General features: G+C 49.3%; 2 protein-coding genes across 11 annotated transcripts in view; one reads left to right on the top strand and one right to left on the bottom strand.

Annotated features, from left to right (window-relative positions):
- The window catches only part of Mybpc3 (myosin binding protein C, cardiac), a 16,364-nt gene extending 7,726 nt beyond the window's left edge, over positions 1–8,638 (top strand). Inside the window, exons 20-35 of one of the 2 annotated variants that reach the window (XM_028778542.1) lie at positions 140–169; positions 702–841; positions 1,074–1,154; positions 2,827–2,986; positions 3,530–3,634; positions 3,717–3,905; positions 4,774–4,908; positions 4,992–5,159; positions 6,238–6,326; positions 6,480–6,675; positions 6,857–6,996; positions 7,180–7,339; positions 7,434–7,570; positions 7,850–8,036; positions 8,222–8,259; positions 8,361–8,638. In XM_028778542.1, the coding sequence (XP_028634375.1) occupies positions 140–169; positions 702–841; positions 1,074–1,154; positions 2,827–2,986; positions 3,530–3,634; positions 3,717–3,905; positions 4,774–4,908; positions 4,992–5,159; positions 6,238–6,326; positions 6,480–6,675; positions 6,857–6,996; positions 7,180–7,339; positions 7,434–7,570; positions 7,850–8,036; positions 8,222–8,232 (1,928 nt within the window). In that variant the 3' untranslated portion in view covers positions 8,233–8,259; positions 8,361–8,638. Of the gene's footprint in view, positions 1–139; positions 170–701; positions 842–1,073; positions 1,155–2,826; positions 2,987–3,529; positions 3,635–3,716; positions 3,906–4,773; positions 4,909–4,991; positions 5,160–6,237; positions 6,327–6,479; positions 6,676–6,856; positions 6,997–7,179; positions 7,340–7,433; positions 7,571–7,849; positions 8,037–8,221; positions 8,264–8,360 lie in introns of both variants that reach the window. The other variant, XM_028778543.1, reaches the window with a different exon arrangement.
- A 905-nt stretch (positions 8,639–9,543) lies between these two features.
- Positions 9,544–22,222, bottom strand: part of Madd (MAP kinase activating death domain) — a 53,837-nt gene continuing 41,158 nt past the window's right edge. For 6 of the 9 annotated variants that reach the window (XM_028778530.1, XM_028778527.1, XM_028778525.1 and 3 more), the window contains 7 exons: positions 18,751–18,858; positions 15,441–15,605; positions 15,116–15,188; positions 14,900–15,006; positions 12,759–12,828; positions 10,898–10,944; positions 9,544–10,579 (listed from right to left, as the gene is read on the bottom strand). In XM_028778530.1, coding sequence (XP_028634363.1) covers positions 10,475–10,579; positions 10,898–10,944; positions 12,759–12,828; positions 14,900–15,006; positions 15,116–15,188; positions 15,441–15,605; positions 18,751–18,858 — 675 coding nt within the window. In that variant the 3' untranslated portion in view covers positions 9,544–10,474. The remainder of the gene's footprint in view (positions 10,580–10,897; positions 10,945–12,758; positions 12,829–14,899; positions 15,007–15,115; positions 15,189–15,440; positions 15,606–18,750; positions 18,859–22,222) is intronic. The other 3 variants (XM_028778521.1, XM_028778523.1, XM_028778529.1) reach the window with 2 other exon arrangements.

Raw genomic sequence — 22,222 nt, 5'->3', positions numbered from 1 at the left:
GTGTGTGTGTGTGTGTGTGTGTGTGTGTGTGTGTGTGTGTGTGTGTGTTCGTGCGCATGCATTTTGGGATCATGGCCAGGATGCCCTATGGCTTGGTCCTTCCTTTCCCTTAATATTCCTCGCTTTCCTTCTCTTTCAGAGGTCAAGATTGACTTTGTGCCTAGGCAGGGTGAGTCTTGGGACCCATTTGTGCCACCTCAGCTTTTTCCTCCTACCCCCACATCCCATCCCAACCTTCTTCATGCCTTGCCATAGACCCTGCATAGTTCATGGGAGGTAGAGGCAGGAAGACCTAGAGTTTGAGACTAGCCTGGGCTAAACTAGTAAGACCCTGTCTTTTGTTTTCTTTTTGCCTTTGCTTTTGGAGACAGGGTCCCTCTATATAGTTCTGACTGTCCTGCAGCTCACTCAGTAGACCAGGCTATCATAGCTCACAGAGAGCCACTGGCCTCTGCTTCCTGAGTGCTGGGATTAAAGGCTTGCACAATCACACCTGGCTGAGACCCAAGAAAATCCTACAGGACTATCTATGCTGAAACTTGTACTTTTATTGTATATAAATTATACCTAGATGAAATTGATAAAGACCAACAATCAGGGACATGAGCTCCTAGCACCCACCAAGCGACCTCTGGACCTCCTCAGCCACATCTGTGGGTCCAGACACCTCCCTTTTCTCTGAACTGTACTTCTCCATACAGAACCTCCCAAGATCCACTTGGACTGTCCCGGCAGCACACCAGACACCATTGTGGTTGTTGCTGGGAACAAGTTACGCCTGGATGTCCCGATTTCTGGGGACCCTGCTCCCACTGTGGTCTGGCAGAAGACTATAACACAGGTACTATAGTTTCCCCTCCACCCAGTTTTCCGACCTGTACAATAGGTGAGTGGGACCAGATGGGTGTTAAGCTTGGCTCCATACATATGTGCTGAAGGTGTAAGCTCCACTCACGGGGGGCACAGGGGTCCCCCACTGGCCAGGAGACAGAGCATGGTAGGAAGCATGTGGGGAATGGGAGGAAAGCTGACTCAGCACCGCTAACCCTAATTCCAGTACATTCTGTTCCCAGGGGAAGAAGGCTTCAGCTGCGCCACCCCCTGATGCCCCAGAAGATGCAGGTGCTGATGAGGAGTGGGTGTTTGATAAGAAGGTAAGATTGAAGTCGGGTTATGGCTTGTGGTCCTTACTCTTCTTTGTGGTGTATGCCGTATCTACCCTAAGGAAAGTCCTGACGGGCTCTCTCATGGTGCAGAAGAATGGAGCTGACAAGCCCCTCGCTAGGGTGTTGATGTCCTTGATTTTGCTAGGAAGTCATCAGAATTAAAATGGTTCCTGGATTCCCTGCCTCATTTCTCCCCCTTCTTTTTATTCATATTTTTTATTCTTGAGGATTTAATACACATATACAATGAAATATGAGCATACCCACCATGTCATCCCACCTACTCCCAATATCCCCCCTCCCAACTCCTTTTACAGATTCTCATTACGCAGCCCTAGCTGACCTGGAATTCCCTTGTAGAACAGGCTGGCCTCTGACTCAGGAGTGCTCGGTTGTTTTGCTTTTCTCTAACCCACTAAGTTCCATAGTACTGAGAGCTCTCGCTGGAGCACGAGCAGCCTGCCCCCAGCCTCCCCAGCAGTTACGACTGGCCAACAGTGCCCCAGTCCAGGGTGGGGCCCGGAGAGCACTTCCTTGCCTACCTTTGACATCTGGCTGGCTTTATCAAGTGCAGGCGAGCACAGCTGCTGAGCGGTGATCGCTGTGGCTGCGCCATGGCCAGAAGACAGCATTTCTTGGCACTCCTCCCCATCCTTCAGCTCCAACATCCTTTGTGTCCCATATGACAAAATGTCCCCTGAGCCTTTAGGTGGGGGACGGTGGGCTTGATAGAGATTTGTGACTAAGGGCTGAACATTCTCTCTCTTACTCTCAGCACTGATTTCTATGTATTGCTGTCTTGACTGGTTGCCGACCAAAAAAAAGCTTTTTGATTAAGGTTGAGACCAGCCAGGTCTCTGGGGTAGGAAACCATGAGAAGGCAATTTGACAACATGACCATTTAGCAAAATAATAGCGGCAGGTTCAACTCCAGGGCCTATGACCTCTTCAGCCATGGGCTTTTGAAGAGGATTACAGTACCAGGCATGGCATTCCCCTCTGTGGGACAGGCCTCAGATACTAACAAAGAGCAGCACTTACCCCATAACAGTTGTGCCAGTGCACCCGTGGACACTTGCTTGGCAGGTTGGTATCTTGGCATTTAGGGTCCAGTGCTGGGAAAGACTGGCTTTTCAATTGATAGCTTTTCATCTCCAACAAACTGTAAGCACCTCTGGCTCTCTGAAAGCTAGCCAGCAGGGAGAACATTTCCTCACTGAATTTAGATTGAATGTCTCTAGAGCTGATCTTGGCTATGTACGGGTGGGTTCCCAGGCACTCCACAGCAAGTGCAGATGCCAGGCATGGCTCAGTTCTGCCTTTCTCCTCTGTGCCACTGCTGGCTGCTCTGAGGGTCTGAATACCTGTAGTCTTTCTGTAGCTTTGCGGGGTCATATTCTTCCCATTTGACAGATAGGAAAACTGATGCACACAGAGGCTAAGTTCCATGACAAAACTAGAGTCTGAGTCCTTTGCCTGTGTCTTGCCTATGATGTCACATTGAAAATTTTTGAACTAGTCACTTACAGGGGTCTAGTTTTCCCCCAGACTGTGCCTCCCCCTTCCCAAAGACCCTGAACTGAACTTCTCTCTCAGTGAAGGCTGGTGGCTACTGTATAGGCTCCAATGGGCCTTGTTCCCAACTCTCTCTCCCTTTCAGCTGTTGTGTGAGACTGAGGGCCGCGTCCGTGTGGAGACCACCAAAGACCGCAGCGTCTTCACAGTTGAAGGGGCAGAGAAAGAAGATGAAGGTGTCTACACTGTCACAGTAAAGAACCCTGTGGGCGAGGACCAGGTCAACCTCACAGTCAAGGTCATTGGTGAGTCAACCCGAGCTCCAGGCTGGAGAGCACAGGACAGCACCAGGGAGGGCCCATTCACTCACTCATCCAGTTACTCACCAATGATCACAGGGACACTCTCAGCAGGCAGTGGTAATGACTGGGACTGCCTGAGAGGGGTCGTGAGGAGATGGGTGTGTAGAAATGGCTGCTTGTGACACTGACAGTTCTCTGGGAGAAATGAGCATGGGACAGTCATTGTGTTGTGGAGGGCTGGGTGGGTTCGGGTGAGTGTAGCTGATTGGAGCTGGGACATGAGGTGAAAGTGGACAGAGGGGAGCCATAAGTGATAAGATGGTGGATGGTAACATAATCTGGCTCTAGACTGCTTTGACTCGTGGTGGTGGCGGTGGCGGTGGTGGCAGTGGCGGTGGTGGCGGTGGCGGTGGTGGCGGTGGCGGTGGTGGCGGTGGCGGTGCCAGTGGCGGCTGTGGTGATGGTGATGGTGGTGAAGAGAGGGGTGAGCAGTGTTGTCAGACTCTGAGTTGGAAAAAGCTGATGTGGTTCCCCTTCCCCATCAAGATGTGCCAGATGCCCCTGCGGCCCCTAAGATCAGCAACGTGGGCGAGGACTCCTGCACTGTGCAGTGGGAACCGCCTGCCTATGATGGCGGGCAGCCGGTCCTGGGTGAGTGCCAGGGCACAGGGATAGCCGAGGGCAGCTGTCACCTGAGTAACAGGGCACAGACCCGACTTCTCTCCTCTCTCAGGATACATCCTGGAGCGCAAGAAGAAAAAGAGCTACAGGTGGATGAGGCTCAACTTTGACCTGCTGCGGGAGCTGAGCCACGAGGCGAGGCGGATGATCGAGGGTGTCGCCTACGAGATGAGAGTCTACGCGGTCAATGCTGTGGGAATGTCCAGGCCCAGCCCTGCCTCCCAGCCCTTCATGCCTATTGGTGAACCTGCCAGATCCCCAGAATGCAGGGGCCAAGGGGGGTGGATGGAAGCAGTCTCCTAGCTGACAGGTGGCCTCTGCATCAGGCCTTTGCCTGAATGGTCTCTAGTGCTCTCAGGGAAAAGCTGCCTTGCATTACAGATGAGGAGCTCAGGCTGGACAAGTTAAATGACCTCAGGGTCACCTCACTGGTACAATGGACACCCTAGTAAACATTAGTTACATCCCTCCCTGATTTGAGACAGGATTTCATTTATGTAGTCCTGGCTGGCCTGGAACTCACAGAGATCCACTTTCCTCTACCTCCTGAGTGCTGGGATTAAAGGCATGTGCCACCCCCTTAGAGGCCACAAGGGGACATCAGATCCCCTGGAACTGGAGCTGCAGGAGCTTGTGAGCCACCAAATGGATGCTGGGAACTGACCCAAGTCCTCTGTAAGAGAAATAAGTCTCTAAAACAGTCATAGCATTAGCCCCAGCCTTCCCTTTTTTAAGGAACTAACTTTTGGTTTGTGCCAGTCACCTAATCATACATTGGCAGGATGTCCTCATGCTTCACGCTCGGTTTTTGGCTTTCTCTTACACTTCCAGCATTCCCTACACTGACAAATGAGTCCTTTCTAAATCCTTGTGTACTCTTGGCTCCTTTCTTCTTTCCTGAGTCCCTGTTTTTTATCAGTTCTTGGTTTGTAAGTCAACCCAGAGATGTGTCTTTTAATGCAGCTCAAATATTCCTGGAAGTGGCTGGAAGCCAGCAGAAGGGAAGTCTTTCCTATGAGCTCAGCAGACAACTGAGGTCCCAGTCATGGATGGCCGCTTCCCTGCCTGGTACAGGCTCACTCAGACTCTCTCTACCTGTTTCTGCCCAGGGCCCCCTGGTGAACCAACCCATTTGACTGTGGAAGATGTGTCGGACACCACTGTTTCACTCAAGTGGCGGCCCCCAGAGCGTGTGGGAGCAGGTGGCCTGGATGGATACAGTGTAGAGTACTGCCAGGAGGGCTGTGAGTGTTCCACCCATGGGGCCAGCCTCAGAAGGTGGTAGCAAGGTAAGGTGTGATTTTGACTCATTTATGCCCACATCCAGGCTCTGAGTGGGTGGCTGCTCTGCAAGGGCTGACAGAGAGAACTTCGCTGCTGGTGAAGGATCTACCCACAGGGGCACGGCTGCTGTTCCGAGTGCGAGCGCACAACGTGGCAGGACCTGGAGGTCCTATCATCACCAAAGAGCCTGTGACAGTGCAGGAGATACTGCGTGAGTGTCCTGCTAAAAGGCCTGCCACTGACCACCCTTTCCCAATCAAGACAAGACAGAGGCATGGGGTAGGGGCCTGGGCTGGGGCAGGGACAGGAAGGGCCAGGGCCTTTATTTATGCCTTGGGCTCTCTTGGTTCAGCTCCTAGTTCTGGAACAGGGACTCCAGCATAGATATTATCCTCAGAATTGAACAGTGAGGCTCCTCAGGGTCACTTAGGCTCATCTAGGATACACTTCCCATTCTTCTGTTGGCCTTTGTTGTTGTTTGAGACAGGGTCTCTCTACGTAGTCCTGGAACTATGTAGACCAGGCTGGCCTCAAACTTACAGACTGCCTCTAACTCCCGAGGGCTGAGAGTGTGCCATTTGCACCTGGCTCTTTCTTCTGTTCTTTATAAAGATAGAAGGATTGGTTCTCTAGGTTGGAAAGAAGCAGCAAACTGAAATAGTACTGGGTTGAGGGTCCAACAGCACAGCATCAGAGCCTTTGGTTACATTTTACAAGATATGAGGCTCCAAATAACTTCCTTACCCTCCTGAACTGAAGCTGACCACAATGGCATCCACCTGTAACACTGGCAGGAGGATGAGGGGTGAGTCCAGGCTGGGCTACATCAGCTCCTCCTCAAAAGAGAACACAGGGCCTGAGAGATGGGGTCTCAGTTAAGAACACTTGCTATTCTTGCAGGGGACTAGGGCTTGGTTTCCAGCACATACATGTGCAGTTCATAACCATTCATAACTCCAGTTTCAGGGGACCCATTGCCTTTTTCTGATCTCTGCAAACACTAGGCACACACATGGTGCACATATACACATACAGGCTAAATGCTCATACATATAAATACATAAGTAAATCTAAAAAGTGAAACACACACACACACACACACACACGGAAGCTCAGTGTACAGCTTTTAGTGTTGAGCATACTGGAATTGCTGTGGGTTAGGAGACCATGGCAACTTTTTTCTCAGCTACAGTGCTCTGGGCCCTGCCCCGAGAGGGAAAGGACCCATGGAATCCTTAGGGTTAGGTTACAGAAGGGCCCTTGTTGAGCTGCCCCCTTTCTACCCACAGAGCGACCACGGCTCCAACTGCCCAGACACCTGCGCCAGACCATCCAGAAGAAAGTTGGGGAGCCCGTAAACCTCCTCATCCCTTTCCAGGTAGACTGACTCCTTCCCTGTCCAAAAGAAGAAACCACAGTTGAAGGATCTCCTGGGGGCTGCAGACCTGAGGCCTCGGTCCACAAGTAGCTGGGGTAGTGCCAGCCCCTTCGGAGAGTCAAGCTCAGGGTTGGGCTGCTCAATCTCCCCCAGGGCAAACCCCGGCCTCAAGTGACCTGGACCAAAGAGGGGCAGCCACTGGCAGGTGAGGAGGTGAGCATCCGGAACAGCCCCACAGACACAATCTTGTTCATCCGAGCTGCCCGCCGCAGCCACTCAGGCACCTACCAGGTGACAGTTCGAATTGAGAACATGGAGGACAAGGCAACACTGATCCTGCAGATTGTGGGTATGTGGCCCGGGAACCTCCCTTTCAACACCCTTGTCTCCTGACCTTGAGTCTGGGAACCCAGGTCAGAGCTCCTGCAGAGGGTAGTTAGAAGGAGGGGCTCCTGTACACAAGCATGCCCCTGCTTCTGCTCAGGCAGCCTCAGAATGCTCAGTGATCCAATTGGATCTGTCTCTTGCAGACAAGCCAAGTCCTCCCCAGGATATCCGGATAGTTGAGACTTGGGGTTTCAATGTGGCTCTGGAGTGGAAGCCACCCCAAGATGATGGGAATACAGAGATCTGGGGTTATACTGTTCAGAAAGCTGACAAGAAGACCATGGTGAGCCTGGGGCCCTGGGCCTCTATATACCCTCCTTAGGTTGAGCAGCCCTCCCCTGTGCTAACCATTGACCCCCCCCAATCCATTATTCTGGTTTCCTCCATGGTAGGGGTAAAGGCACAAGGGGTACCCAAGAAAGGCAGAGGTTCCTCAGAGAGCCCTCTGTTCCTTCGCGTCCTCCAGGAGTGGTTCACCGTTTTGGAACATTACCGCCGCACTCACTGTGTGGTATCAGAGCTTATCATTGGCAATGGCTATTACTTCCGGGTCTTCAGCCATAACATGGTGGGTTCCAGTGACAAAGCTGCTGCCACCAAGGAACCTGTCTTTATTCCAAGACCAGGTGCTGCACCCTTACTCATACTGTGGGGAATCTGGGGGAAGGAGGGGGAAGCCTAGCTTGGGGTGACCTTGGTACCAAGACTTGTCACCAACAGGCATCACATATGAGCCACCCAAATACAAGGCCCTGGACTTCTCTGAGGCCCCAAGCTTCACCCAGCCCTTGGCAAACCGCTCCATCATTGCCGGCTATAATGCCATCCTCTGCTGTGCTGTCCGAGGTAGTCCTAAGGTAGGGACTCAAGGTCCTGGGCTAGACTGACAGGAAGCTGTTCTCCTAGGCTCCCTATGGTTAACTCTCCCCAGTCTGTATATTGTCTGCCTCATCTCTGGATATCTTCCAGTCTTCCCCCTGAACAGGACCTAATCCCTCAGTGTTAGCTCCATGTTCATTCTCAGCCTTGGGTTGAGTCTGGTGCTCCAGTGGGAACTTCTAGAATAGTCCCTCTGAATTCCCACCAGTCCCCCTGTCACCAAGATGCTTCCCTTTTCCTTTTTACTTGATGTTCAGCCCAAGATTTCCTGGTTCAAGAACGGCCTGGATCTGGGAGAAGATGCTCGTTTCCGCATGTTCTGCAAGCAGGGAGTACTGACCCTGGAGATCAGGAAGCCCTGCCCCTACGATGGCGGTGTCTATGTCTGCAGGGCCACCAACTTGCAGGGCGAGGCACAGTGTGAGTGCCGCCTGGAGGTGCGAGGTAAGGAGCCTTCTGGGCCAGGGCTTGGGAGAAAGCAGGGTAGTGGCAAGGGCCCTGGGCTTGGCTCTGCTGTCCTGGTTCAAGCAGTACTTCTGGCTGCTAGATCACTGGCCCTGGCATATTCAGTGGATCTTGGCTTCTGGAAGACTAGGAAATCACATGGCTTGTCTCCTTCCCTCTTACAGTTCCTCAGTGACCAGGATGGTTCCCTAGAGATGGCTAGGTATGTATTCCAAACTACCTAAGGCCAAGGGTCTAGGGTAGCTATCAGGAGATGGGGGTACAAGGAACCTCAGTTCATTCACAAGGCAGCCTATGTCACAGGTACAGATGGATGCTAGCCCATGTACCAGAAGCCCAGAAGGGAGTTGGAGGAGCACCCCTTTCTGCTACTGCACTTGTATGTGTATGCAACTACGCATCCTGGAAGGACTGATCAACAGTTATACCAGGCATGTCTGATGGGTTCTGCAGAAACTGATGTCACAGTGCTGTTAATAGTGGGAGCATCAAGTGTGTGGGCTTCAGAAATGGTGACTGGGGACAGGCCCTTCTGGCTGGCTCACTGTGTAAGAGCAATAATAAAAGATCAGTGCAGTCACTAGGGGTTGATGTTTCCTGTTCATCTCCATGGGAAAGCATATAGCATTTGCTTGATCTTGGCAGGCATGCCATTCTCCAAATCAGTGTTCTGTACTTGTGAGACATTAATTAGAAAGGATGTCAGTCTCCCTCCACCCTCATGCTCAGGTGGGAAAAGTGGAAGTGAAAGGCACTGGAGCCATAGGTATTCCGTTGTAGGCACAGGCATGAGCCTCATCCTAGTAACCCAGGCGATGCCAGCTGGGTGCTACAGTGGGTAGGGCAGTAGGGCCCTGTACTATGCAAGGCATCAAGACCCCTATGAGCCCACAACTCATGACCACATCTCACGGGACAGAGTGACTCCATTCAGCTCAGACACAGGAAATCACAACCTTCTCTGACTTCCTCCTCAAAGAGGCCACATTTCCTTCAAATTTTGTGGCCAGCAGGTCCCAGAAGTGTCATAGTGATGTGGGTATTCTGCCCACAAGTGCCAGGGTTTCCCATGGCACAGATATCCCATGAAGGTTGGACCTGGGTTACTACCTTGTGTTTTACTCCACATAAGACATACACTTGCCCAAGAGCACAGAGCCCTGGCCTGCAAGCCCTTGGGAGGCCCAGGTCACATCACCACACACCTGACCACATCTGTATTGGGGATCTAGAGCAGCACCTGTGTTTTCCTGGGACTTCTTTATCAAGCTGCTCAGGCACGAATGCCCAAGTCACCTCCTCTCTCTAGTGCCCAGAGCATCCCAGGCCTTTCTAGCTGTGGTGTAGCAGGCGTCCCTTTCTGGCACCCCAGGAAGCCCGGAGAGCAGGAGGCCAGAGCAGGATCTCAGTATGCCAATGCTGGATGCAGATGAGCTAGGGACAGCCTTCCTCAGGCTGAACTAAGAGGAAAGCAGGGGAGCTCAGGCAGAGTTCAGGACATTTATTTCACATCACACAGCTGTACATTTTTCTATAAATAATGTGGAGCTGAAATATTTACATTCTTCTCCTATCTAGTCCATAGCTTTCTTCTGGCACTGAAGTCAGGAGACTGCCTGTAGACAGGCATGCATGCTGGGCTCAATTCTGCCCTGACCCACCTAGCCCCAGCTCTTAGGCAGAGCAGCTGGTGCTGTCTGGGACACCATCATGTCACTCCTCTGTCCTCTCATGCCAAAGGCCAGGAAGAACACTGCGGAACTCCCAGCTCAGCACATGGCAGTCATTCAGAACACTCGTCGATGGAGCTGGGGCAGGCAGCAGCGTGACCTGCAACCACAGCTTACAAACTGTGAGGAAGCAGGAAGGTTGCCACTTACTGGGCTTCCTTGGAATCCTCCCTTCCTCCTCCCGGACCCTCAGCCAGGAAGGTTTGTCCCCAAGTGTCTCTCACTTCCCAGAGTGGAACTGTCCCAGGTACCCTGCAGTGCCGGATCACAGAGGATGGAGAGAAGAGCCCTAAACTGGAGGGTATAAGAACTAGGACGTGGGGCCACAGTGCAAACATCTCAAAGACAGGCAATAGTGGGCTAACAGTGACCACACAGACAGATGCGCGCGCGCACACACACACACACACACACACACACACACACACACACACTCTGGAGCCCTGAGGGGACAGAAGGCTAGTCTGCTAGTGTAAGAAGAGAAGGTAATGAGGCTAGCTTAGCCCCATGACAGATGAACACAAAGACACACTCAGACATAAAATGAAACCAGCTAAACCATGAGAAGGAGCTTGCAGAGAACATACACACATCATCCCTGTCTCAGTCACAGCAGCTTCGGCGCTTAGGAGCAGCAAGAGGTGAGGCGTGACCCCTGGGCTGGGCCAGCTGTGTAACCCTTCTCTATCAGCTAGAGACAGGCCGAGGTGGGGTTCGGAGGTCTTCTTCACTGCTACGAACTGCGGCCACATACGAGAAGAGACACAAGACAGAGTAGCAGATCTCGTGGGCCTGCAGGGAACAGAAGACCCGTTGGATCGGCCACACTGAGATTCCTGCACCTTCATAGGTGGAAGGTCAGCCTGGAGTTCAAGGCCTGCCCTGACACTAGCACAGGCCACTGGGCTGAGTGAGCCTCAGGCAAGTCTTTGGAAGCTTTTCTCCTGAGAGAGGGAGTCAGCACATATACCCCAGATGAAAGATGTATTTCAACTTGAGTTGAACCACTGGCATCTAGACCAATCCCCCACGAGGGTCCACCCTTCTTGTTGGAAGGTCCCCAGGGAGCCCTGTGTGCTTCGGCCTGTTGTGGCTGAGACGCATACTCACCATTGGCGTCTTGTACTTGTGGCTCACCACTTCTTTAATTTCAGGAACTAAAACCGGACGGGCAAGAAACAAAACAGAAAGTTCAAAACCAAGAGCAACAGAGTCCTACTCCCCCAGGCGGCAGCGCCCAGGGCCAGGCCCCCTTCCCTCTGTGTCCTCTCACAGTGGCTGTGGCGGCTTAGGCTGTGACAGAACAGAGCTCAGCCTGTCCAGCCAGACTCCTTGGGTTGTCCAGGCAGACTCCTCAAACGGACATCGGAAGTCTGCTGTGGCTCTTTACTTGACGCTTGGGATCTACATGCTTCTTTGGGTATCCCAAGGTGGAAGGGCTGGCCACTCTCCCGCCTGGTCACAGCTACTGTCCAGGGCTTGTGAGGAGTTGCAGTAGGGAAGAGAGTGGTCTCTAGCCTGTGACTCCCTTGCTAAGATGCCCATGAACGCATCCTTGTCACCAGAGCCCACAGATCTAGTCATGATAAATATCATTCCTCCCACAACCCCCACAACAGAGGGTCATAAAAGTCATATGAAGTAATAGAATACTAAACCCAACATCAGACTTGGAGGAGACATCAACTCCTGTGAGGCAGGAGAATCTCAGGCCTGCCTGTGTGAGGGAGAGCGTCAGAAGGCTCTGGAGCAGACACACTGATCAGAAGAGAAAGGCGAGTACAGCACCCAGGTGGAGGTGACGGGAGCGTCAGGCAAATACACACATGTCCACAGCCCAGAATGCAAGATTAGGAGTCAACCCATCCCAGCCATGCAGGGTCTGTGCCTGGCCAGAGGAAGGAGTAGGGTCGCCCAGATCCAGCCATCAGTGTGGCCTTGTGAGACTGGGAGGAGGGCATGGCATCCCTCTGGGGGCAGAAAAGATAGAAGGAGAGTTGGCCACACCTTCTTCTGACCCTGGGAGGTAGAATACCTAGAACCCAGTGTTAGCCTGAAATAAACTCATCAGAGGCAGAGCAAGAAGCCCCAGATCATTCTCCTGAGTTGGAAGAATTCCCCAAGTATCTCTCTGGCAAAAGAGAGAAGGGAGCACAGTGAAGAGAGAACTCAGAACAGTGAGCTAGCACAAGGGGGAGGGGCACTGGGAAGGAAGAGGGTGGGGAGAAGGAGAGACCACTAGTCATGGAAGCAGCTAGGTCAGTTGAAAAGAGCCCACCACCCACTGCAGGGCCTGGGGAAAGGCAGCACGGGCCGAGGTCACGTTACCTGCTGGAGAACGAAGGTTTTCATAGCAGCGATGAGGGGCACAAAAGAATGAAGCACAAACACAGCAGGAACTCAAAGCCCCAGGGTGAGCCCCACTACACCACTCCTTAGTGCCTGCTTGGGGAGGCTGGATCCAGCTTCAGATAGACCTGCCCTTCTGCCTCTGAGGCCCCCGAGGCTTCTCTGGCCACAGCTGAGTCTGTCTGTGGTGCCTCCTGCCCTCCTCTAGATCAGAGGCCGGGTGGGACCAGAGTGGTACTGGGGAGGCTGGGTGGGACCCTGTTGGGCTGCTAGACAGATGGCAGGAGGCAACATGGACACAACAGAACTTGAGGATCACCAGTCTGCTCTGCCCCAGAACTTTCTGACCGTTGGCTGGCCAAACCAGGAAAGAGGGCACTGCATCATCACCATCTTAGACTCTAACTTGTCCAAGGTTTCCTGCTCTTTGGGGACCACTGGCTATCCTGTCTTTCTCCTTTCTGTTCTGAGGTCTCAGGGCTCCTTTCCTTCCCTGTCATTCCTGCTCTTCCTGACCTCTCTGCAAAGGCTTTTGTCCCCTGCCCTAGACCCTCCTCTGGAGCTCCAAGGTTTGAGTTACTGCCATGTGAGTCCAGACCTAAGAGCAAAATAGTGTAATTACCAAATTCTTCCAGGACAAAGACGCCTCGAACTGTATTGCACTTTTTAATGTGATTCAGCTCTATGAAAACCTGCAAGAGAGGGAGGGGGCGGGGGTAAGGCCCAAAGGCTCCACCCCTGCCCCATGAAGCCCACTCTCCCAGCTACAGCCCACGCTCCCCAAGGAAACCTAGTTCCCAAAGGGAGGACATAAGAATCCACACACACACAATCAAAAGCGCTAAGAAGCGAAGAAAGCAGAAAGGGCAAGTACCTTCCGCTCCTGGCCGGAGGAGAAAGCATGGGAGAGAAATGAAGGCATTAGTTTTAATGGTCAAACCCAACCCAAAGGCCCCTCTGTTGGCCTGGGTTACCCACCCACACCCTCTACCCAGGCAGCACTCATAGGACACAGTGCCCCAGGGATCTCTGACTCAGGTCCCTCAGGTCTCTACCCTTCCATACATCCTCCTCCGGCGCAGAGGGCTGGCACGGGTGCAAAGCTCCCCTCAGACTGTCCTTAGGGTGGGAGATGATCTTATCTTCCTTGACACAGGATCCATGACCTCCCAAGAAGTATACAGTAACATTAATAACTGCTAGTACGTGCTGAGCACAGACTTATCTGACTGTTATAGTCTACAGTACTATCTCCATGTTATAGATGAGAAAGAAATAGGATCAGAACATTTGTTTGTTCGTGAATGAAGCTGGGCCTCAGATCCAAGTACATTCTGACTCCAAGTCTATGCTTTTCCCATCTGTTATTCCAAGTTCATAACCACCCCAGCTGCCTGCTGTTGTCAGAAGATGGGTCAGGCCACAAGCCACTGCTCCCTTAACATTCTAGACCATGGAGTCAGACTCAGAAGTCAGCCTTCACTGTCACTCTCTGTAGGATGCTACTTCTAGGAGCCAAGCCTTCCAGTACAGGACAGTTTGGACATGGTATACAACTGTTAAGGCCCAGGATGGAGAACACTGAGCACTGAACAAGGAGGTGGGCAGGGGGTCTAGGTATGAATTAACAAGAGCTCATCTTTTCTGGGAGCAATGGGCACAGCACTGAAATAGGATCAGAAGCCACCTCTCTAACTCCTTTATGGTCTAAAAAAGGACATACCCCTCCTAGGAGAACCTTAAGATCTGTATGGGTGTGCTGCCACACTAGGTTCCAGACTGGAAATACACTAGTAGACAGAAAGGATGTCTGGGCAGCTATTTAGCTATTTCTCGTTGAATCTAAACTTCCTAGCTAGAGATCTTCCCAGCTAAATTGACAAGGAGGAACAAAGTAATGTCAAAGTCAGATATGCACCTCCACTGAGTTCCTGTTACTTGGCCAGGGACTTCAGGATATCATACTAGGACCTAGTTCAGAGACTTGGGGACTTTAGGGGAGGGGAGGAAAGGCACTTGTGTGAGAAGTCAGAGCCGGGAACGGACCTGGGATGATGCGCTGGCCTCAGAGGGAATTAGCTTAAGGAATGTCCACTGAGAGAAAAAGTATCACTGTGTTAAAAGACCAAGAAGAAAAAGAGAAGTCAGCTCCTAGGGTGGAATCACAGTAGGAAAAAGGATTCTGAAGCATTTCCCCATCAAAGGAAGGGATGAGGCCTGTGGAGCAGGGCGGAGTAGGGACATCCAGAGGAAGAGAAAGGACAAGAATCAGCAGGAAAAGGCAAACACCCATACTTGGAGAGGACAGAGACAGACAGACAGACAGACAGACAGAGACACACACACACACACACACACACACACGAAGTACACAGGGAAATCAGCCAATCTACACTCTCAAAGCAAAACCACCAAGAGAAGCACACCCTGGGAACACAGGAAGGCAGAGACACGCAAGAGGGGCCAAGTAAGACGCTCCCACTCACACTGTGTGAGTCTAACGGGTGGGCAGCACAGCCACCAAGCCTCATTCTCTTTCCCAGTTCCCAACACAGGCTCCCTGCTGCATCTGCTCAGAGCCTGGTGGTCTCTCCAGTCACTGTGCCCTCCCCTTTGGTTTCTCTCTCAGTCTAGCCATTCACTTCTCTCTTGCTCAAGGCTCTCCCTCTAACTCACTGGTAGAGCACCGAGAGCCTGGACACTGATCTTATTATATAGCAAAACACTAGGGCCGGGAGGCCGCCTGCTGCTGCTTGTGCATACCTGGTTGTGCATGAACTTGAGATTGATCCCTTCCAGGGTGACTTGAAGCAAGCCACCCTCTCCAGTCTTCATGTCCTGCACAGGGAACTCACCACCTAGCTCAGGCCCTGTGGTAAAAGGAAGGTGTCAGCTGACTGGTGAAGTGTGAATCCCACAGCCCAACTTTCTAAGGAGGTCTGTGGTGAGGAGGAGGCTACGGGGCTGTCTGCTCCTCACCGGGTTTGATGCTTTGTTGTCGGGCAGCAGCACGCTCCATGCTGTCCTTCACACAGTAGTACAGCTCCCGACACTGCAGCACAGGGAGGAGGGGAGGTCCTGTGACAGGAGCCCTGCCAGCCTTCCATTTTCCCTGCTCTAGAGGTCCCAAAGGCTAAGGTCAATGTCAGGTCTCAGAGCCTGTGTAAGCGTTCCACATGAGAGCTGGAGGCCAAAGTCTGGCTTTAGGTGTGGATTTTAGAATTGTAACTTTCCAGTGAGGAATTCAGGACTTAGTCTTAAATGCCTATCTAATCTCCAGCCCAAACAGAGACCCCCTGAGTACCTTCTTGGTATAGAACTTGTTGAGCTGGGTCTCAGAGCCATTTCTACGCCATAAGCACAGGACCTTGGTCTTGGGACAGTAGGTCATGTTGATGAGCTTCTCATACCACCAGCGCTCATACACTGTCCCGATGTTACTGCGTAACACCACGCAGTCATCACACACCTGGAAAAGACACAGCGCTCATACACTGTCCCGATGTTACTGCGTAACACCATGCAGTCATCACACACCTGGAAAAGACACAGCATTCATCAGTAGTCCTCGTCTCTAACAGGTTTTCCCATCCCAGGCCACACTACATGCGCCCCACAGGGAAAGGATAGCATGACTGACCCTGGGAGCAGCCCTAGGGTCAAGTTTTCTGCCCAATGCTCAGGGTCCCCTTAGGGGAAACACAAGCAGTGGACATACTTTCCGTTAGGATTGCTGACAGAAATGGAATCTTTGAGAATGCACACTGTGTAACTCAGCTAGTGGAGACCACCTCAGATTTGCTCTCTAGACCAAGGACTTGGAGTGTATGTCCTGCCTCCATCTTACAACCACGGAGAAATCAGCTCTGTCACCAAGCAGAAGGTTAGGCATAACTTGGGAGAAAACACTGGGGCCAGTGCATTTTCTAGTCTTAGCTCTTTTCCAAATACTTTTATTTAGAATTCACCAAACTACTTTATTTGGAATTTACTTCTAAATTCTACTATAAAATACTTTTATAATTACGCAAGTAACACACGAACAATGGTTATTGCATAAAAACTACTCAACAGGGCTGGAGAGATGGCTCAGCGGTTAAGAGCACTGACTGCACTTCCAGAGGTCCCGAGTTCAAATCCCAGCAACCACATGGTGGCTCACAACCATCTGTAATAAGATTCAATGCCCTCTTCTGGTGTGTCTGAAGACAGCTACAGTGTACTCATAAATAAAATAAATAAATCTTTAAAAAAAAAAAAAAAAAAAAAAAAACCTACTCAACAGAGGATAATAAAGGAGCACTGAGAAGCAAGGTCTCCTTCATGTGCTCTTCCAGTCCAACAGTTCCCTCCAGATGGACTCACCCACTCTCATAGCTTCGGTTATGGGAGTGACAGTGTGGCATACTGGTTAGAGCATGGGTCTAAGGCCAGGTTGCATAGGTTGAGATCCTAGCTGTAGCACACCTAGCTATGTCATGTTGAGCAAGCTCCTTTGTTGATGTCTCCTCATGGTTAAGGGGGCTCACTGACAGTAATAACTATTAGATGTATTAATATGCACAATTTTTGTGTTGTTCTGTCTGTTTGTCTGTTTCTTTAAAGGTAGTTCCACACTCTATGTACTCCTGGATGTTCTGAGCCTTTTTATGTAGACCAGAGATCATCCCACCTCTGCCTTCCAAATGCAGGGATTAAAGGAGTGCACCATCATGCCTGATACAACATGCATAAAATTCTTAATGTGCATCAAAAGTCAGGTATAGGTCTGGGGATGTAGCTCAACAGTAGAGTGTTCGCACATACACAGTACCTAGTTAGCTGCTTTGACAATCTAGTTATGATACAGAGCCATACTAATCAGGGCAGTGAGATGGCTCAGCAGTGAGATGATGGCTCAGCAGTGCTGCTAGGCAAGCAAGGAAACTTGATTTTGATCCCCCAAGCCCTCATAAACATGGAAGGAGATAGAGCCAGCTCTACAAAGCTATCTTCTGCTCTCCATACACATGTAGAGGCACATACAAATAACAAGTTATAATTTATATAATTATTATTAACATATTGATGCTCTTTAAATCTTTCTCCATCCAAGCCCTCTCGTCTCTGCTCCTGACCACTCTCACTTAGAAGGTATTCTTGCAAAAATATTGAATCTAAAAATCAAGCATCTATTCTGGGCTAATAGTTTATATAAGAAATACAAATGACTGAGAAACAGGTTCAAGGAGATGTGATCACCAAAAAGTCTAGATGCCCTAAAGGCAGAAAGTGAATTTCTTCACTTTCCACTATTCATTTCCACTGGCAATGGGTGGACCTATGTTAAGACAAGCTTAAAAATTATAACTCTCGGCGGGCAGTGTTGGCGCACACCTTTAATCCCAGCACTTGGGAGGCAGAGGCAGGCGGATTTCTGAGTTCGAGGCCAGCCTAGTCTACAGAGTGAGTTCCAGGACAGCCAGGACTACACAGAGAAACCCTATCTAGAAAAAACAAAAAACAAAAAACAAAACAAAAAAACAAAAGACAAAAAAACAAAACAAACAAACAAAAAACAAAAAACCAAAAAAAACAAAACAAAAAAATTATAACTAACAAAGCTGGGCAAGGGGTGCATGCCTTTAATCCTAGTACCTGGAAGCAGAGGCAGACAGATCTATGTGAGTTCAAAGCTAGCTTGGTCTATATAGTGGGTTCCAGGGCCAGCTATGGCTATGTAAAACTCTGTCTCAAAAACAAAACAAAACAAAAGCAAAAACAAAAACAAAGAAAACAGGGTGCCAAGATGGCTCTGTGAGTAAAGGGATTTGCCACCAAGGCTGAACATCTGAGTCTGAGTTTGATATCCAGAGTCCATATGATGGAAAGAGAAAACCAACTCTTATAAGTTGTCCTCTGACCTCCACACACATGCTGTGATACACATAAGTTAATAAATATAAAATTCTTAAAGAGAAGGAATGATAAAAGGGAAAAGTCTTTCTTCTAGTATAGAGAAGTATGAGAGAATGCTGAATGAAAAGACGAGGCACAGTGAGCAGCCAGTCGCGCTTCACTGCTTCCAGCAGAGCAGCACGCTCTAGTGCACACTGGAAGTCGCTACTCCCTTCCCACGAGGAAGGGGGACATGACAACTTAGGTTCACATCATCTGTTGTCTGGTTTCTCTGTGTTGCCTTGGCTGTCCTGGAATTCGCTCTGTAGACCAGGCTAGCCTCAAACTCTGTCTCCCAGTGCTGGGATTAAAGGTGTGTACCACCTCTGCCTGGGTATGGTCCACCTTATTGCTCGCCTACAGTCTCCTGGAGGATACAAGGGGACAATCAGTCCTTGTCAGATGAAAAGCTGAGGACAGTAGAACACAGAAGGAAGTGGAGGTGAGAGTATGCAGCAGTCACCACCCAAGCACATCACGTTACGTTCTCATCCATGGAGCATACGGTTGTGTCACACATCCAACACTGAGAAAAGAAATGGTGAGGGATCACATAGTTACCTAATCATTTGCATAATAACTTCATAAGTTAATGATAAATGGGGAAAAAACCTAGCATTGCTCTAGGGGCTTCTTGTGTCTCTGAATAGCCTTCTGGCTCTCCAACATGAACTCACTTCCATGAAGAAGATATCTCCATTTGTGTCTGTTCCTGCATGCACAACAAATGTCTGCTTCTTCATGTGCCGGCTGCCACTGGAGCGGATGGAAATGTCACGTCCATTCTGAGGAAAAAGAGATACTTAGAAACTTTCAGATGTTGTTCTTACACACCTATCTGGAATTTTAAAAATGTTTCAGGGAGTGGGAATGGGGTGAGGGGTTTATGAAGGGGGGACTAGGAAGGGGAACAACATTTGAAATGTAAATAAATAAAATAATTAATAAAAAAATAAAGTCTCAGTCAGGCAGTGGTGGTGCATGCCTTTAATCCTAGCACTTGGGAGGCAGAGGCAGGCAGATTTCTGAGTTCGAGGCCAGCCTGGTCTACGGAGTGAGTTCCAGGACAGCCAGAGATATACAGAGAAGCCCTGTCTCAAAACAAAACAAAACAAAACAAAACAAAACAAAACAAAAAACAAAATAAAAAAACAAACAAAAAGTCTCACTTAGCAATTAAATTCCTAACAGCTTCCCTAGCCCAATCTTTTAGTTAGTTTGTTTTGTTTGTTTCAAGACAGGACTTCTCTCTGTACAGCCCTAGCTGTTCTAGAATTCCCTCTGTAAACCAAGCTGGCCTTGAACTCAGAGATCAGCCTGCCTCTGCCTCCCGAGTGCTGGGATTTAAGGTCTGTGCCACCATGCCCACTGCTTAGGACCATGTTATCTGCTAGTCACTGGCCACAGGGAAGGACCAAAGACTTTTTGGAGTCAGTATCCCTACACTTCTTAAAAACTGAAGACCTCAGAGAACTTCTGTTTTTTGTGAGTTATAGCTATGATTACTATTCTTGAAATATTAATAACAGTTTAATGTTTATTAATTCATTTAAAAATAATTGGACTGAGAGGAGGGGGCTGTGATTGGGATGTAATAATTTGCTGATATCCAAGTATATGATAAGGAACACACCTTTTATAAAATGTATTTCTCCTAACAACAGCAACAATAAAAAGAGTATCAATGTTTTACTTACAAATCTTGTTAATGTTTGGTTTAGGAGAAAATAGCTGCATTCTTGGGCTGAGCATGCTACCACACACTGAAGAGGCTGGGGCAGGAGGATCACAAGTTTGATGCCAGCCTGAGCTACATTACAAAACACCATTTAAAAAAAGAAAGGAAGCAATGAGAGGAAGGAGCTGGCCCTGGTGCATACCTGTTTTCTCCAGCACTTGGGAACTGGGGTCAGAGGATGGGAAATCTAAAATCACTCTTAGTCATGTACCAAGTTGAACCATGAAATCTCATTCTCATCAGAATGATGAGGTACTAAAAGTGTGCACCTTTAGTACCAGCACTTGAGAGAGGCAGCAGCAGATGGATTTCTGTAAGTTTGAGGCCAGCCTGGTCTACATATTAAGTTCCAGGCCAACCAATGCTACATAGTGAGACCTGTCTCAAAAATAAAATAGAACAAAATAAAGTATAAAGGCAACTGGCAAGACAGCCCAGCAAGTAAAGAACTTGAAAGTCTGAGTTTAGTCTCTAGAACTCACACAGGAGGAGAGAACTCTAGCAAACTGTCCTCTAACACACACACACACACACACACACACACACACACACACACACACACACCAAATAAAAATCAAATTTAAAAATAAGAGCTGCTTTTGTTTAAAGGATTTCTGTGACTATGAGGTCAGCCTGGTTTATGTACCAAGTTCCAAGACAGCCATGGTTGCATAGACAGAGATGCTGTCTCTAGAAGGAAGGAAGGAAGGAAGGAAGGAAGGAAGGAAGGGAAAGAAGGAAGGGAGGGAGGGAGGGGAGGGAGGGAGGGAGGGAAGGAGGGAAGAAGGGAGGGAAAGACTGAGAGAGAAAGAAAACAGTGGCATCCTCACCTTTGTTTCTGCACACAAGCTATTGAATGTGTGGCTTTGGCTAAGGAACATAAAGAAAATGTTCCTCACAGGTAGGCATTGGAAAGGGGAAGATTTCTAAAGGTCTTTTCAGATAAGCAGGCCTCTATACCCAGCTGGCCTAGAATTTGCTCTCTAGGCCAGGCTGGCCTCAAGCTCGCTGCAGTTCTCCTCTGCCTCCCCCCCACCCCTGCACTGGGATTAGCAGCATTACGGACAGCAGCTGAGAGTTGCAGCCTCTTAGAGCTGCGATGTGTATCTGAAAACACATCAATGGACATTTATACAGTTTCAGTAAAGCCTGCCTGTTTTTTCTACACCTTGAGTACAAAATTTGCCCTGATTTGTATCGGTAATATCACACAGTATATTAGAAAGATACTAACCAAGTATTAATCCTTCAGTATATCTTATTTTAAAAATCATATCCATTACATCATCAGTCTCACTAGAAAAGACTTGAAACACCGGAAAGCTGGCCAGACATCGTGATATATACCTTTAATCATACCACTTGGGTGAAAAGTAGGTGGATCTCTGTGAGTTTCAGGCTAGCCTGGTTTACAGAGTGAGTTCCAGGCCAGCCAGAACTATATAGTGAGACTCTCTGTTTAAAAAACAAACAAACAAACAAATAAAATAAACTTCCAAATTCTCATTTTCCACATTTAAAAATTTGGCAACAAATATGTCACCTGCTGATGTTAAAAGAACAGATTCACATGGCCCACAGAATCAACTGTTGGAGACTCAAGTGGTTCACAGAAATCAGGGAGCCTGTATGGGTCTGACCTAGGACCTCTGCATATATGCTGTGGTTGTGTAGCTGGGTATTCTTGGTCTCCTAACCGTAGCACCGGGGCTGTCCCTGGTTCCTTTACCTGCCCTTGGAACCCTTTCCCTCCTCCTGGGTGGCCTCATCCAGCCTTGATGTGAGACCATATGCCTGTTCTTATTGTAGTCTGTTGTGCTGCATTTGATTACTGTCCCTGGGAGGACTGCTCTTTTCTGAGGGATGTGGCAGGAAGAGAGAGGGATAAGGGTGGATATGGGGGAAGGGAGAGGTCAGAGGGAGGAAACGGGACAGGAGGGAGGGGGAACTACAGCTGAGATGTAATATATGAGAAGAATAAATTTTAAAACCCAGAGAACTAGTTCACTGCATTGCTTTTTTAAAAAGTGTCTGCTAATTCAGCCCAATAGGTATAGGAGAACGGTGTTTCATGAACAAAGCTAATATTTCACTATCACAGACTGCTTTTTCTCACAGCAGCCAGCACATTGTTTGTAGCAGGGATGCTTTATGTAGACTAAACATTTTATTACTGAAAATATTAAAAAGACATCTAAGCAATGACTACAATTTAATAAAAGTGATTTTTTACTGTTTCATCAAGAATAGTCATAAGCGAAACTAGTTTTTTAATTTTTTAATTTTTATTTTATATATATGAGTATTTGCCTGAATGTACATATGTGTACACATGTGCCTGGTGTTCACACAGGCCAGTAATGGGCACTGGATCCCCTGGAACTGGAGTTACTGATGGTTGTGAACCACCA

This window comes from Grammomys surdaster, unplaced genomic scaffold, assembly GCF_004785775.1.
Source record: "Grammomys surdaster isolate TR1022 unplaced genomic scaffold, NIH_TR_1.0 338, whole genome shotgun sequence".
Lineage (NCBI taxonomy): Eukaryota > Metazoa > Chordata > Mammalia > Rodentia > Muridae > Grammomys > Grammomys surdaster.
The sequence above is the reverse complement of the archived record's forward strand: the minus strand, read 5'-3'. Positions and strand labels throughout refer to the sequence as shown.